At 38.4% G+C, this 18,520-nt stretch overlaps 1 protein-coding gene across 2 annotated transcripts in view; it reads right to left on the bottom strand.

Annotated features, from left to right (window-relative positions):
* Positions 1–18,520, bottom strand: part of FGF14 (fibroblast growth factor 14) — a 554,596-nt gene that overhangs the window by 230,183 nt on the left and 305,893 nt on the right. Inside the window, exon 2 of one of the 2 annotated variants that reach the window (XM_084767841.1) lies at positions 3,102–3,222. The exons of the other annotated variant lie outside the window; for it this stretch is intronic. Within the exon in view, the coding sequence (XP_084623967.1) occupies positions 3,102–3,213 (112 nt within the window). The 5' untranslated portion in view covers positions 3,214–3,222. The remainder of the gene's footprint in view (positions 1–3,101; positions 3,223–18,520) is intronic. 2 annotated transcript variants of the gene reach the window in all.

Below are 18,520 nucleotides of genomic sequence, written 5' to 3'. Positions count from 1 at the left end.
GTATCTCAGACTGAACTGTGGGCCACAAAGCACCAGTGTCTGAGTCTTTCTCCTGAGAGGAGACACCACAGTGTGGAACACGGGTAGCTCTATCCTCAGGTCACCCTGCTGATTCATGAGTTTGACCTTAAGTCACCTGGCTGATCCACCACAGAAGGGTCCCCTGATCCCCATAGGGGAGGGGTCTCAGCCTACAGCCATTCACATGCTAGTGGCTCTCAATGGCCAGTGAAGATGCCAGAAACTATCACATAACAGCAGAGACATCCAGATGGCTAAAGGCCCACATAAAAATACAGACAACAAAAATCAAAGTAATATGGCATCTCCAGATCCCAGTTATCCCAAAGCTATCGACTCTGAAAATTCTAACACAACTGAAACAAAACAAAATAAAACAAAAAAGACCTCAGATCTTTCCTTATGGAGATGATAATGGAGGAAACAAATAAAGCCCCTAAAGAAATACAAGAAGATACAGTCAAACTGAATGAGGCCCTTAAAGAGGCCATGACAGAGGCCTATAGAAAGGAAATGAATAAATCAATGGATGAAATTCAGGAAAATGCAAACAATCAGGTGAAAGAAATCAGCAAACACCTCAAGATCTGAAGATGAAAGTGGCAAAAATAATAAATGCACAAAAAATCCTGGAAAGAAAGAACTTAGAGAAGAAAACAGAAACTATGGAGGTAAACATTGACAACATAATATAAGAGATGGAGGAAAAAATCTCAGGTAGAAGAAACAATGGAAGAATTTGATGCAACCATCAAATAAAATGTTAAACCTAAAAAATTCCAGAAACAAAACATCCAACAAATTGAGGATACCATGAAAAGTTAAACCAAAGATTAATAGAAATTGAGAAAAGAGAAGATGCCCACCTTCAAGGTTCAGAAAATATTTTCAACAAAATCGTAGAAGAAAATTTCCTCAATTTAAAGAAAGAGATGCCTATAAACATACAAGAGGCCTACAGAACATAAAATAGAGTAGACAAGAAAAGTAAATCCTTCTGAAACACAATAATCAAAACACTAACTTTAGAGAACAAAGAAAATATTAAAAGTGGCAAGAGAAAAGGGCCAAGTAATATACAATGGCAAACCAACCAGAATCACACCTGACTCTTCAGTAGAGACCATAAATTCCAGAAGGGCCTGGAAAGATATCATGCAAATGCTAAGAGACTGCAGATTCATTCCATACGTCTATACCCAGATAAACTTTCAATAACCATAGATGGATAAAACAAGATATTCCATGACAAAAACAGATTTAAACAGTGCCTATCCACAAATCCAGCCATACAGAAGATACTAGAAGGAAAACTCCAAACCAAGGAGGCTTAATACACCCAGGAAAACACAGGAAATAGATAACTTCACTTCAGCAAAACAAATATCAGACAAGCACACAAACACATTACCACAACCAACATCAAATTAAGAAGACCTAACAGTCACGGGTCATTAGTCTCTCTCAGTATCACTGGTCTCAACACTCCAATAAAAAGACACAGACTAACAGCATGAATGCATAAACAAGACTCAATATTCTGTTGCATACAAGAAATACACCACAGCCACAAAGATAGGCATTACCTGAGAGTAAAGGTCAGGAAGAAGGTCTTCCAATAGACACAAGAAGCAAATTTGAGTAGCCATTCTAATATCAAATAAAATAGACTTGTACCAAAAATAATCAAAATAGATAAGTAAAGACACTTCATACTCATCAAAGGAAAATTCAACAAAAGATGACATTACAATTCTGAACATCTATGCCCCAAATACAAGGGCAACCAAATTTGTAAGGGAAACATTACTAAAGCTCAAACCACACATAGATTCCCACACATTAATAGTGTCCCCACACATTAATAGTGAAAGAGTTCAATAGCTGCCTCTCATCAAAGGATAGATAAATAAAACAGACAATAACCCCCAAAATATGACACTAACAGATGTCATTAATCAAATGGACCTAACAAATCTATAGAACACTTCACCCAAACACAGAAGATTATACCTTTTTCTCAACACCTCATGGAACATTCTCCAAAATTTATCATATATTAGTTCACAAAGCAATCCTCAACAGATACAAGAAAATTGAAATAATACCTTGTATCCTATCAGACCACAATGGAATAAAGTGGACCTCAATGACAACAGAAAAGCCTACAGACACAGAGAAACTGAACACTCTTTATTCAATTACAACTGGGTCAAAGAACAAAGAAAGAAATTAAGGAGTTCCTAAAATTCAATGACAATGAGGGTACAACATACTCAAACTTATGGGACATAATGAAAGAAGTGCTAATAGGAAAGTTCATAGCACTAAGTGTCTTCATAAAGATAGTGGAAGCATCTGATGCAACCAACTTAACAGCACACCTGAAAGCACTAAGAGAGAAAAGATGCAGGCACATCCAAAGGTGTAGAGAGCTGGCAATAGTCAAACTCAGGGCTAAACTCAATAAATTAGAAACAATGAGAAAAATTTAAAGAATTGATGAAACCAAGAGCTGGTACTCCAAAAGAATCAACAAGATAGACAAACCCTTAGGCAAACTAATAAAAAGGCATTGAGGCCACTATCCAAATCAACAAAATCAGAAATGAAAAGGAAGACTGAACAACAGACATTGAGGAAATCCAAAGAATCACTGAATCTTACTTTAAAAGCTGATGCACCACAAAAGTAGAAAAATCTCACTGTAGTGAACAATTTTCTTAACAGATTCCATTTACCAAAGTTGAATCAAGATCAGGAAACAAATTAAATATTCCTATTTCTCCTGTGGAAATAGAAGTAGTTTTTAAAAGTTCCCATCCAAAATGAAAAAAAAAAAGTCCAGGGCCAGATGGTTTCAGCTCAGAAATCTACCAGACCATCAAAGAAGAACTAATACCAATACTCTTCAAACTATTCCACACAACAGAAATGAAAGGAACATTACCAAAACTCATTCTATGACTTTAGGTATCATTCTATGATACCTAAAGCACACAAAGACCAACAAAGAAAGAGAATTTCAGACCAATTTCTCTTATGAACATTGATTCAAGAATACTCAATAAAATACTCACAAAGTGAATCCAAGAACACATCAAAAATATCATCCACCATGACCAGGTAGGCTTCATCCAAGGCATGCAGGGGTGGTTCAATACATGGAAATTCATCAATGTAATCCACCATATAAACAAACTGAAAGAAAAAAACCACATGATCATCTCCTTAGATGCCAAAAAAGGATTTGATAAAAGCCAACATCTGCTCATGCTGAAAGACTTGGAGAGAGTAAGGATAAAAGACACATACCTAAACATAATAAAAGCTGTATAGAGCAAGCCCATAGCCAATATCAAATTAAATGGAGAAAAACTCAAAGAAATTCCACTAAAATCAAGGATGAGACAAGGCTTCCCACTCTCTCCATATCTCTTCAATATAATACTTGAAGTTCTAGCTAGAGCAGTAAAAAACAAAAGGAGATCAGTGAGATCCACATCAGAAAGCAAGAAGTCAAAGTATCACTTTTCTCATATGATATAGTATACATAAGTGGCCCCCAAAATTTAACCAGAAAACTCATACAGCTGATAAACACCTTTAGCAAAGTGATCAGATAGAAGATCAATTCAAAAACATCATTAGCCATCCTGTATACAAATGTTAAATGGGCTGAGAAAGAAATTAGAGAAACTACACCCTTCACAATAGCCACAAGTAATATAAAGTATCTTGGTGTAACTCTAACCGATCCAGTGAAACACATATATAAAAAAACTACAAGTCTCTGGAAAAATTAATTGAAGATGATATCAGAAGATGGAAAGATCTCCCATCTGATGACCAATATTGTAAAAATGACTGTCTTACCAAAAGCAATCTACAGATTCAATGCAATTCCCATCAAAATACCAACAAAATTCATTACAGACCTAGAAAGATCAATTCTCAACATCATATGGAAAAACAAAAAAAGCCAGAATAGCTGAAATAATCTTGTATAATAAAAGATCTTCTGGAGAAACTTCCATTCCTGATCTCAAGCTGTGCTATAGAGCAACAGTAATAAAAATAGCATGGCACAGGCATAGAAATAGGCTAGTTGATAAGTGAAATCAAATCAAAGACCCAGAAATAAACCTGCACATCTAAGGAAACTTGATTTTTTACAATGAAGCTAAAACCATACAATGGAAAAAAGATAACATCTTCAACAAATGGTGCTGGTCTAACTGGATGTCTACATGTAAAAGTAAATAGATCTATATTTAATCACCCTTCACAAAGCTCAAGTCCAAGTGGATTCACGACCTCCACATAAAACCATACAGCCTAAATCTGCTAGAAGGAAAGGTGAGGAAGAGCCTCGAACTCATTGGCACAAAAGACAACTTCCTGATTAAAACAATAGCTAAGGCTCTAAGATCAACACTTAAGAAACAGGACCTTGTGAAACTGAAAAGCTTCTGTAAGGCAAAGGACACTGCCAACAGAACAAAACAACAGCCTACAGACTGAGAAAAGATCTTCAGCAAATCTACATCAGGCAAATGGGTAATATCCAAAATATACAAAGAACTCAAGAAATTAAACACAAACAAACCAAATAATCCAATTAAAAAATGGGACTTAAAGCTAAACAGAAATCTCAACCGAAGATCAAATTGCTGAGAAACACTTAAAGAAATGGTCAATGTTTTTAGTTATCAGGGAAATGCAAGTAAGAAGTACCTGAGATCGCAGCTTACACCTACCAGAATGGTTAAGATAAAAAATTCAAGTGACAACACATGCTGGTGAGGATGTGGAGAAAAGGAAACATTCCTCCATTGGTGGTTGGAGTGCAAACCTGTACATTTAGAAATCCATCTGATGCTTTCTCAGAAAATTGGAAACAGTGCTACCCAAGACCCAGCTATACCACTTCTGGGCATATACCCAAAAGTTGCTCTACCATACAACAAGGCCATTTTCTCAACTACGTTTATAGCAGCTTTATTCATAATAGCGAGAATCTGGAATCAATCTAGATGTTCCTCAACTAAAAAATAGATAACGAAACTGAGATACATTTACACAATGGAATACTACTCAGCTATTAAAATCAAGGAAATCCTGAAATTGGCAGGCAAATGGATGAAACTAGAAACAATCTTCCTTAGTTAGGTAACCCAGACCCAGAAAGACACACACTGTATATACTCACTTATAAGTGGATATTAGTCCTCTGAGAGACTCCACCCAGTGGGAGATCAGGACAGATGCTGGGACTCACAGCCGGACTCTAGGCAGAGCACTGAGAGTTGTATGTAAGAGTGGGGGGACGGAAGGACCCAAAGAGGTCAGGAGCTTCACAAAGAGATGATCAAAGTCAGCAAATCAACACCCAGGAGGGTCTACACAAACTAATGCAGCAACAAGGGTAGTGCATGCCGAGAACCTACACCGTCCTGCTCAGATGTCTTCAAGTAGGAGGTCTTCCCTTTAGTTTGCAGGCTGGTGGCAAAGTTCCACAAAAGACTGAAATGTTTTCATACATAGAAGTAGTATCACCCACATAAAATAGACAACAGATTAACACCAATGACATCTGCTTCCACAGGTTGCAACTATTCTGAACCTCTAAGTTTCTCCATCCCCCTCGAACTTAAAAGTAAAAATGGAAAATATGTTTTCATAGATCCATGAAAACTGTCAAAACTGTGCCAGAATTTCTGTCGTGTTCAACTTTTGACTAACCTCACATCTTTAACTATGCATCTTTTGCATGGCTTAGTGTAATGTTATTTGCTACCTAAATCCCTTTAGCTAAAGGAATAGGGTAAACTGGAGAGTGAGTTCTGCTGTGTGGTTTCACTCAACCTGAGCTAGTATGTTCTCTACCTCTAGACTTATTTGTTCTTTACAGGGCTACTCACCTTCCCACAGCAACATGACTGTTGCTAATAAGGCTTTGTTACCAAGCAGGAAATAATTCTTAGAGATGCTTTTCTATTAGTTGAGAAACTAGTCGTTGTTTATAAGGTATGATAATTCATCATACTTTAACTGGAAAAGAGAAAGGCCAGTTTTGTCTCTCAAATTGTTTTGTTATTGTTTAAGAATTTCATACACGCATATAATGCATTTTGATCAAATATGCCCCTCCCTTCTCTAACCTCCCCTCACTCTCTCTACCACTCTTCCTTCATGTTCCCTTTTGGCAAAACTCACTGAGTCAAATTAGTGTACGTAGGTATAGGACCGTTTCCTGGGACATTGGTTGCCCTAAGGCAAGATTCTCTAAAGAAAACTTTCAACAACCCTCCCTTGCCAATAAATCCTTGAGTGGTAGAGTTTCATTCCCTCCCTTGCTGGGATGTGAACTGACTTGACCACGTGCAGGTCACAGCTCCTGTGTGCTCCTATGTCCAACTCTACTATCATATCCAGCAAATACTGTTTAGCTGCAGATGTTCACTACCTCTGGCTCTGAAAGTCTTCCAGCTCTCCTTTTGGGGGTCTCAATTCTTCATGTCTTTAAGAAAACTTCAATTTCTCTCCATCTGTTTTCTACAGCACAGCTTAACTCTGCAAGGGAGGAAGTAAGCAAAAGCTTGTCTCTAAGGAGATGGAAGCATAAACTCTTTTTCTCTCCTCTTTCTATTCTGCTAAGGTCTGAATGTATATGAAGTCCATGCACACATAAGCTAAAAGATAATCACAAATGTGACTAAGGGGTAAGACCTGATTAGGGCTTCAGGATTTTGATATCTTTATAATAGAGGATCAAAGAAGCTTTTCTCCTTTCACTATTTGACAACACAGGGAGAAGGGACCATTAAGGAATAAAAAAATAGACCTTTATTAGACAAAAAATCTATTGATAATTTTATACTGATTTTTTTGGCTTCTGGAGCTATAAAAAACAAACTTATAGTGTTTATCTAGATCATGACATTTTTCTATAGTAATCTGAACTAACTGAACCATTTCTCAAATTCTCACTGATTTTCAAACGCTTACATTTCTTAAATCATTTATCTGATGATGACCACGAACCATTTAAACCATTTGGAAAGATACTGCAGAAGAATGTCATTGCCCTGGACCTTCAGCATTCGCAATAAGGGATTTTGCTGTTGTTCTTTTTTTTTTTTTTTAAGCTCAAAGTATTTTCCTCCTTTCTTTCAGAATAAACAGACTCAATAAGGACCTGTAAATAAAAATCATGTAATTATTTTACTTAAAAGTTTAATTTTGTGCAGAGCTTCCAGGTCTCCCAGTCTTTGTTAACACAGTGCTTTGTCAGACTGGGGGTCTTAGAGCCAGGCATCTATCTTCTTTTTCCACAGGGGAGGGAGGCTCAGCTTAAGGCAAGGCTCAGTGGTATGTAATATCTGTGCACAGTAGAAATGCACAGATTGGCAGTGCAGAAAGCAAACATGACTAACTTATATGTAAGCAATGGTGTTATGATTGCCATAACCCATATGATAATTTCATTGACTAACAACCAATATATACATTAATGTTGGGTCAAATATGATTATTGCCTTGCCTTGTATATGGGTGTCTCTCTTCAAAGTCAAGTGCCACCATACTTAGAATAACTTCATATCTCAAAAGGGTTAATGTCCTTAATTCACAGTTGCTATGTAAAATACCAGCTACTTTTCTTTAATAACAACATAATCTAGAATACACTATTTTTCTATCTCATCATTAAATAGATCTCCACAATTATGAACTACTCTGTATTTGCAGTTCCTCTGACCACACTCATTCCTCTGTAAAATAAACTGATGAACTAGAATAGGCTTTTATCCTGAACTGTTACTAAGTAAATCTGGCTGCTTAAATACTTGGAATCTCTGAAGAAAGCTTCGTTACTATGAGTTGTGATGATGTTTGGGGCTTAGAGAGAAAGCACTTGGCTTAAAATGCTCATTATTGATACAGCATATGAACTTGAAGAAATACAAAACGCATTATTTGTTTTAATATTCATTATTGAACACGTGAAGAAGCAACAGAAAGAGAAGTATTCATCTAGTAATTGAGTCACTGCATCACAGATATTTTAGCCTCAATAGACCTAACCAAACAAAACACTTAGTGCATCTTGAGAAATGGAACAACTTGTGTCATTCAAACACCACTTATCTTGGTTGATATGAACTACATAATTTCAAGTAACCCAAGCAAAAGCAATATGAAACTATAAATCTACAACTGCCTATTGCCATTTTTATTTTGTTACTTAAAACAATCTAAACTATGCAAGATAGAGAAATATTTGTCTGTGAATTTCTATTAAAGTCTTTGGATCAATTTATAAAACATTTTACATCTTCTGACTCTCTACTAATCCAGTTTATCCATACAGGATACTGGCCAAAGTGGAAGGAAACATTTTTTGGGGTGGAGTGAGTCAAGAACAATATCTATTAATAACAGGGAAAGCTTTTGGTAGGTCATTTCTTAGATTATTTGACATATATTGAATATTATCATTACATTTGACACAATTATGGATACTAGGAATCTGAAAATAAGCTAAAGAGAAATGATTTTTCTTCTCTCCTTTAGCTAATAATCTTTCAGGAGAATCAATAAATTATTACATAAATTATGAGCTCTCCTCATTAGATGGAAAGAAAAGCATTAGCTATCATGGATAATTTTTACTAACACTGGACATGAGGGATTTTTATTCATGTCAGTACTTTTTATTGAGCTATAATAGTTCCCAAAAAGTTATATTCATTAATGAAATGAATATATTTTTGGGTATAGATAGACTATTTTTAGACAAACTTATTGGAAGACAATATAAAACTTGAGTTCGTATATCATTTGAGGCAGTAAAAATATACCAGCCAAGTTCAGGGAACCAGAGTCCTTATTAGGTTATGCCGCAACATGTCTTCAGTGATGAGACAAAGATACTACAGCCATGGGAACCATAATGAGATACAACAGCAACCAAGCGGTCTGTAACAGAGAACATTGGCTGATAAAATGAAGAGAAGTTAACATGAATTGTCACCAGGTAGTAAGGGTAGGCTCATATTAAGGTATTCAGGGGGAAGATGAGCATAAATGTCACAGATAATGACATAAAATAGAACAAACCACTTCAAAGAGTGTTAAATTCTAGCTTTAACCACATCTGTCCTGAGGCCAGCCCCTGGTATATGGAAAAGCCAGGGATAAAGATGGCCATGACAGAAGCAGGTGTAAAACTTGTCCATGAACATCCCTACCCATGTCCTCTCCCTGAATGACTGTTTTTCAGTCATACAGAAATCCCACAGGACCTTGAGGCAATAAAAAATATGGCCTATGTGAATTTGCTGACATCACATTGTAATTCTAATCCTATAGAAAAAAAACATAACATCCTCACAGTACATAGAATGGCCCAGTCATTACTGTCCCTATGACTTAAACACAGATGTCTGGCAACAGCTTTATAACATGAATCAAAATGAAACTGGTTTCTATGTCTTCCAAATAGTCACATAAAGAGCCTAAGGAGCACTCGTGTTGAGGTTTTATATTTAGGTTTCACCAAGTTCTTTGTGCATTGAGATATTATGCAACCACCCACAAGGAATATGTAACCAGTTTCCTCCCTGCAACATATTCATTTTGTGTCATTTATAACTGGAGTCCTAGGAAATGAAAAATATTCAAGTACAAAATGCTTTCTACAGTGAAATGAAAATTAAATCATAGTATATTAGGGGGCAGATGTGGCTTACTGTGGGTAGTATATTATAGGCAATTTACTTTGCACACTGTGGTAAGTATTCTTACACAATTAGACACTTGGGGCTAAAAAAATGACAATTCATTTGGTCCACATCTGATAACTAGTGTACAGGTCTTAGATGCCAGGAAGCTAACCCTCACTTCACTCAAAATTTTCCTCCTACTTTGCTATTATCCCATGCTTCTCTGATCTAGAGTCCCATTAGGATGTCCTCCCCTCTGTCCCAGTTTCCTGGTAAATGAAGGCTTTCATGGGACATGCCCCTTGGGCTAGTATGCAGATATAAGTGAGTATATACCATTTGAGTCTTTCTGCTTCTGGCTTAACTCACTCATTATGATCATTCCTAGCTCTATCCATTTATCCACAAATTTCAGGAATTCCTTGTTTTTAATAGCTGAGTAGTATTCCATACTCTATATGGGAAAATGGGAGGGAGGGAAGAATGGGAGGATACAAGGGATGGGATAACCATTGAGATGTAACAAGAATAAATTAATTTAAAAATTTTTCCTCCTGATCTCAATTTAATAGCAGTTTGCTAATTTTGACACCTTAAACTCACTATGAAATCACAATTGTAAATATATCTCCAGATTAAGAACTGAAAAATTGTAAGTCTCATATTTGATTTAATTATCATTCCCTGAGTGCGGGAATTGAAGGCATGAGCCGCCATTCCCAGCTCTGCTAATCTTAGTAAAGTTAGTAACCTGTAAGTCCTAAAATTCCCTCAGGTCATCAGCTTCCTTTATGTCAAGCAAGCACAGCAAAGGTAACTCCCACCGAGAGCCTAAGGCAATAACAAAACAAACAATATGGAAACTTATCCCTCTTCAGCCTTACTACACAGTAAACTACATAAGACTTCTGCTTAACTGCCACATCCTTTTCCTTTTCTTCCCTCCTGTGATTAAGAATTGGAAAGAAGTATAAAAAGAAAGAAAGCAAGAAAGGAGACGTAAGGAGACGGAGATGGAGGCGTTTTAGAAGAAAAAAATATATTACCAAAGCTCAAAAGCAAGATGAGACATAAATTTCAGTGCAGGAGAGATATCTGATAAGGTTGTGAGATACTTTGAAAATTATATGTTTTCCATTCATGGAACTAAGAAAGTTAATGTAGATCTTGAGTTACCTTGAAATACGTTGGTTACATGGTTGAATTACATACTAGATCCTTAATGCTTTACAGATGCGATATGCAGGTCACTTGTATGCACACGTTCACATATGTATGTGTGTGTGTGTGCCTTTTGTATGAATATCCCCATATGTATACACATAAATGCATGTATACATGTATCTATACATATATATTTAATGTATATAAAATGCTGCATAGTTGCATGGGTTCCATACATGACACAGACTGTCATAAATTTAAATTATGTCTTTCTTCAGGAGCAATGCTGTTACTTGCAACTATATTCTGATATTGAAATCAAGAAGTCATCATGCCATAGGTACCCAGAGGAAAAGCCCTGAAGACTCCTCAAATTCCAGTATGTATTCTTTATTTTACACTACCTGCCAAATAGTTCATTCCCTGGGAGTTCTTTCTATAAATTTTATGCAAGAAGGAATAAATTATAGTTATGACCTTATATAAGGCAAAGTGGGCCCAAAACTCCTCAAAGAATAAACTTAATGACAACAGTCTCATCATCAGTTGACTATAAAAATGTAACTAATTTCTGGATTCTTCCATATACTAGCAAATTGTTTTACTATTTGAATATATATTTTCATATATGAGAGAGAGAGAGAGAGAGAGAGAGAGAGAGAGAGAGAGAGAGAGGGAGAAGTCGGGATCATGAATCAAATTCCATGAATACATATATACATGCGCTGGTATTTATAGCCTTTCCACCATCAGCATTACTTTGCAATGGCATTTCAAGTATGTGGTAATTTAAAGAACATTTAAAATCACATCTGGCTGTAATTAACCATGTTAAAAAATCTGCAATGTGTCGAACATTAGCAAGTCTCATCACAGAACACAAGTGAAATGAAGTAGTCTGTAAAAGGATCATCATGAGCGGTGAAAAGCTCTTAGATCAGACCAGACTAGTCCACTGACGACAAAGCATTCTGTATTAGTTTAACATATTAATGTATACCATTTGACCTTACCTATGCATGTGTACTAACATTCACACACACACACACACACACACACACACACACACACACACACACACACATGCACACACATGGATATATGAATACACACAATTCCACCACAAACTTCAGTCAGACTTAGAAGCTAAGCTCAAGGTTATCATCTCAGAATGACTTTCTGCTGATTTATAACATTCCTCTCAAGACAAGATCTGAACTATGCATGCTGAAATACATTCTCAGAAAGAAGAGCAGAATCTAGTATTTAGTCATACTAAAATGCAACATCTTTTCATCACAACATACTGATTCTAAAGCATTTATACCTATTTTAAGTTTTTTTCTCTAAAAATCATGTGAATTCAGCAAAGCACAGACACTGAAACAGCTTCATTAAATTGCCGTCAACACTATTTCCATCAACTCCTTATGCTGAAAAAGATGTGAGGTGTGGCAAGGTGGGTTGTGTATATTGCATAGTGTCAGCATTCCATTTGTCTGAAAAGCCATTCGTAGCAAAATGCTGCATCTCAGGAGAGTTAATCTAGGAACATGAAGCCCACATATCAGAGGAAAATGCAAGCATTGCTTTTGCCATGACCTCAACAGTTGTGCTCTTCTTTCCAGGATTTATACACTATTCTAGTAGTGCGAAAGGAGAATGTGTAATGTGAGACCTGATGCAAAAGGTGAGAATGTTAGTGCAGAGGCTATGAGTCAATTTCTCTAGGGATACACACGCGCACACACACACGCATGCACACACACGCACACACACACACCAAAGGTCCTGGTATCCATACTAATGAGACAGAGAAAACTTGGAGAACATGACAAGCCATCCCTTTAGCAGTCAGCTGGAACATTGGAAACACAGTGTTTCCCCACTAAGGGGAAAGTAAGGACTAAGAAGGCTTTGAACAAGAGAAACGGAGCTGTGTGGCAGGCAATTTGTAGACCTTGCATCTTTGAAATCCTGGATGTTTAGTAAACAAAAGGTTACTCATAACAACATTATTCATAGCATCTATATTTCTATCTGCAAAATAAGGAAAACCTTGTTTCTAGATACTCGTTCCCCAGTACTGCATGGAAAGTTTATAATCAAGTCAATAATCAAGATAGTTCCAATACAGCACTCATAACAGTAAGTGTTAATGACAAAATAGTTATCACATACAAAATCTCTCTACATCGTTCTATCTGTTCCATACACCCATCCATCCACCTCTTCTCTCTGTGTATGTTTGTGTCTGCATGTCTGTGTGTCTGTAATGTTTGGGATAGAACTCCAGGCCTTTCACATGCTGGATGAGTGTCCTAAACCTGATCAGTCTTTCAGTACTTTATAATGGTTTTGTTATGAGACAGGATCTCACCAAATTCAACAAGCTGACTTGGACTTGTGATGTCCCCTACCTCAGTCCCAAATAGCTGGCGTTACCAGCCTGTGCCACAAGGCTCAATCCAAAATTTCTCTCTTTCTTGCTCTCTCTCTCTCTCTCTTTTATTTTTTTGGCTTTTTAAAAATTTTATTTTATTAATTTATTCAGATTACAACTCAATTGTTATCCCCTCACTTGTATCCTCCCGTTCCTCCCTCCTTCCTGTTTTCACCCTATTCCCCTCCCCTAGGGCTATGACCAAGGGGACCTCCTCACCCACTATATGGTCATAGGCTATCAAGTCTCATCTTGGTAGCCTGCTTATTCTCTCTTTGAGTGCCATCAGGCCTCCCCACCCAGAGGAGGTGGTCAAATATGGGGCACCATAGTTCATGTCAGAGTCAGTCCCTGCTCTCCACATAAATGTGGAGAATGCCCTGTCCATTGGGTAGATCAGAGTAGGGATTTGATGTTTACTACTTGTAATGTCCTTGGTTAGTGCAATAGTTTGAGCAGATCCACCTGAGCCCCAATCCACCCATCATGAGGTTCTACTTGTAGGCTTCTAGGACCCTCTGGGTCCTTCTATTTCCCCATCTCCTATATTTCTCTTACCTAGAGTCCCAATAGGATGTCCTCATATCTATTCCAATCTCCTGGTAAGTGAAGACTTTTGTGGGACATACCTTTTGGGCTAGTGCCCAATTTTAAGTGAGTATATACCATGTGAGTCTTTCTGCTTCTGGGTTAACTCACTCAGTATGATCATTTCTAGTCCCATCCGTTTGTCCACCGATTTTGAGAATTCCTTGTTTTTAATAGCTGAGTAGTATTCCATAGTGTAAATGTACCACAGTTTCTTTATCCATTCTTCTACTGAAGGACACTTAGGCCGTTCCAGGTTCTGGCTATTACGAATAAGGCTGCTATGAACACAGTTGAGTACATTCCCTTGTTGTGTGGTGGAGCATTTTCTGGGTATATTCCAAGAAGTGGAATAGCTGGGTCTTGAGGAGTCTCTAATCCCAGTTTTCTGAGAAAGCACCAGACAGATTTCCAAAGTGGTTGTGCAAATTTGCATTCCCACCAGCAATGAAGGACTGTCCCTCTCTCTCCACATCCTTGCCAGCATGTGGTGTCACTTGAATTTTTTATCTTAGCCATTCTGATGGGTGTAAGATGGAAACACTTAAAGAAATGCTTAACGTCTTTAGTCATCAAAGAAATGCAAATCAAAACAATTCTAAGTGTTTCTCAGCCATTCGATACTCCTCTGTTGAGAATTCCCTGTTTAGTTCTGAGCCCCATTTCTCAATTGGATTATTTGGTTTGGTTGTGTTTAATTGCTTGGGTTCTTTATATATTTTGGATATTAGCCCTTTGTCAGATGTAGGGCTGGTGAAGATCTTTTCCCAGTCTGTAGGCTGTCACTTTGCTCTGTTGACAGTGTCTCCTGCCTTACAGAAGCTTCTCAGACTCATGAGGTCCCATTTATTAATTGTTGATCTTAAGGAGTGGGCTGTTGGTGTTCCGTTGAGGAAGTTGTCTCCTGTGTCAATGTGTTTCAGGCTCTTCCCCACAAATTTCTCATTTTTTAAGTTAAAAATAGTCCCACACTTGTATCACTCAGCCAGTCAGCTCACGAGCCTTATCTATCAACCTGTTCCTGTTCCTCTGAGGGATGCTGGAGCATTCCATCAAAGTCCAAAGCTTTATAAATAGAGAACACTACTGCTCCAGAGAAAGAGTAAAGCCCATGGGTGACCAGAATCTGTAAGCACCATTTTGTTTTATTCTCAGCAAGTTTATTGCAGCAAGTAAAATTCTCATATAAACTGAGAATTTTACCAAGACTTGGGACCCCAGAATCTGACTCTATCTCCTAATCATGGAACTTGTATTGAACTTTCAATATACTACAAAACTGAAGTATGAAAGATAAGTCAAGTGGGGCTCTCCAATACTTAAATTCAGCTGATGGCTTAAACCATTTTTTAACTTCATGTTCCAATATTTCAGCCTGATAGTGAAAGTCATGTCAAAACTAAGGTTCTGAGAGTAGTCACATAATCATCTGAACTGGGCACAGGAAGAGGAGGCAGAGAAAAATGCAATGCTCTATTTCCATATTGCTTACTTATTTGTTGTGTGTTTCTATGAAGATTGATCCATATTCCTACGTGAACCTACCTTGAACAGGCTAGCAATAACATGGGTGTTCCACTACATGCTCTAGCACAATGATACTCTTCATGTGTATGGTTCTGGGAGTATCTGCAGTGTTGTGAAATACTTCCCAATATGGACCAAGAGTTCCAATCAATTTTCTCTGAATTTAATCTCTAGATCTTCCAACTGCACAGAGCTGAAGAGATGCCTGTGAGCTTAAAAACAAACACTCTCCTACCCTCTTCCCCCTTTCCTCCTCCCCTTCTCCCTGGAATCGAGGCGCCACCCTCACTACCAACCTACTTAAGCACATCAAGTTGCATCAGGCTTAAGAACATCCTCTTCCACTGAGGCCAGACAAGGCGTCCTAGCTAGGAGAAAGTAATTCACAAGTAAACAACAAAGTCCCTGGCAGAGGCAACCCCACTGCACTTGCTAAGAAACACACAAGAAGACCAAGCTGCCCGTTAGCTACATATGTGAAGGGGACCTATGTTCGGTCCATGCATGCTCCATGGTTGATGCTTAAGTCTCTGTAAGTCCCTGTGGGCCTATGTTAGCTGACTTTGTTGGCTTTCTTGTGGAGTTCTTGTCCCCTCAGGTTCTTCTAGTCTTCTGACTCTTCTATAAGACTCCCAGTTCCGCCTAATGCTTGGCTGTGGGTCTCAGCATCTGTTTTGATCAGGTGCTGGGTTGTGGAGAGCCATAGATAGCAGCGCCCCCTGCTGCTTCACCGGCGCAATGTGCCCCCTTCTGCACATGCGCAGTGAGAAAACCCTTTGGGCATGCACAGTAAACCTTTGCACATGCGCAGTGAGCAAGCCCCTTATGTGCATGACGTAAGGTGGCGTGATTCTGACAAGGCATGGCGTGAGGTGGTGTGATCTGACAAGGCATGGCGTGAGGTGGTGTGATCCGAATGCACCAACCAGGAGTGGCAATGTGGCAGTTTATGATAGGACAGGCACACTATAAAAGGTTCTGTGGGAGCTTTTCTCAGGGTCACTCCGATAGTCAAGGATCCTGAATAAAAACTGCTACAAGAAGAGTTCCCGGTGTTGGTGTCTTTCCTGCTGGACGGGAGCAGCATCGGCACTGGGTGGAGCCTCTCAGAGGACAATTATGCTAGGCTCCTGTCTGCTAGCATAGCAGAATATCATTTGTAGTGTCAGGAGTTGGCTCTCTCCCATGGGGTAGGTCTCAAGTTGGGCAATCATTGATTGGCCATTCCTTCAATCTCTGCTCTATCTTTATCCCTGTATATCTTGTAGGCAGGGTAAATTTTGGGCTGAGGGTTTTGTGGGTGGGTTGATGTCTCCCTCCCTCCACTGGATGTCCTGCCAGGCTAGGAGGTGGTCACTTCTGTCTCCATGTCTCCTGCTGCTAGGAGTCTCAGCTAGAGTCATCTCCACATCATCCCAGGAGCCTAGCCTGTCACAGGTCTCCAGCTTGTCTCAGAGATGCCCCCCACAATCAGTTTCCCTTCTCTCTCTCAGCCCTGTCACCTCCCACCCCCACTCTCCCCACACTTCATCCCAAAAGCATATTATTTCATCAGACACAAGTAGATTTGTAGTGATAAAGCCTCTCTCCTAGGAAAGGTGCATGTGTATAATGCAGAAGACTCTCCTTATAGCAAGGCCTGAAGAGTTGGGTCCCCACATGGCAAAGACCTGTGGGATATTAGTGCAGAATCTCCTGGCCTTTCCAGAAGGAACGCTTGGTTAATCTTTCTCTTGTGTTAACATTTTTGGTTTTGCTTTTGGCAATTTTTACTTTCACTTTGTCTGTAGCAGACATCTCCCAAGAGTCAGACAAAGAAAGCTCAGGCTATGATTCACTCTTGTTTGTCTCTGAGGATTGTGGGAATGGAACAGATCACTACTCCACTGCTAGTTTATAATGATGATGCAGTTAAGTCAACACAAGGGCATGATCTGGGTGCATTAAATGATGTCTGAATGTTCTCTCCTGATGGGAACTTGGTTCTGACAACAATTTGCTTGCCAAACTGTTCCAAATAACAGCTAGATGATGATCAAAAACTTAGGAAGGTCTTGCTGTATCGTTGGCTCTAAGACTCAATAAGAACATTAAGAGACAAGACAAGCATGGATGAGGAACTGACTTCGGTTACTAAATTACTGAGAGCCCTGAGCAGTATAAAAATTAGATCTCCTGATCAGGATGTGGGGAGATGCCAATTTTCTGGGTATGTAGCCTATCACCTTTCTATACTGTATCATGTTGCCAACCAAGATCACTTGGCTATGTACCAGTGTTCTGGGTTAGATATTAACTGCTTGCTGGGGCTATGTTTCCTCATGGGTTAACAGAAAAACTGCAAGTATTAAAGAGGAGAAGAAAGAGAAAGAGTGCAGTGTGCACATTACTGTTAAATGTGGTAAGTTATTAAAAGAAACTGTATGTGAGAAAATGAATGTAACCTTTTCAGTTGTAAAAAAAAAAAAATAGATGTGTAGATAAAGGTGGCCTGAGTTGTCTCAGTGCCAGCGTGTGTGAACTGCACCTCTTGGTCCAAGTCTTCTTTCATCTATGCCACACATTCTCCTTCCAATTCTGAACCCTACTGGACCTGGAATCTAGTACTGATTAGCTTCAACTTAATGAAGATTTTAATAGGGCATATAAAACAAAGTATTCTAAAATATGCTAGAGAAATGGTATAACTATGTCATACAAGAATCAAACAGCAGTGAGAAGACAAATATCTGTGGCTATAACCTCATTAACATTCCTCATCCAAATAAGAAAGATACTGCGGATTAGATACTGTAGATTAGAAATTGTCATCTCCCCACATTCTGAAAGATACCTCATCCCCATCAGTCAGATACCATGTTGGATTTTTTATACATTTGGTGATATTGAGGTTAAATTTAGGTAAACAGATATACACAGACACTTTTCAGCCAAACACCTAGAGTGAGGATGTCACATCAGATGGGCAACAAACAGGCATGGCCATATCCTACACAGAACTCATTTCCATAAGCAGCAAGTTTTCAGAATTTCATGAAAAGTAATGAGA

This window comes from Acomys minous, assembly GCF_964271855.1.
Source record: "Acomys minous genome assembly, chromosome: 18".
NCBI classification, from domain to species: Eukaryota; Metazoa; Chordata; class Mammalia; order Rodentia; family Muridae; genus Acomys; species Acomys minous.
This window is presented reverse-complemented; position numbering and strand designations above follow the sequence as displayed.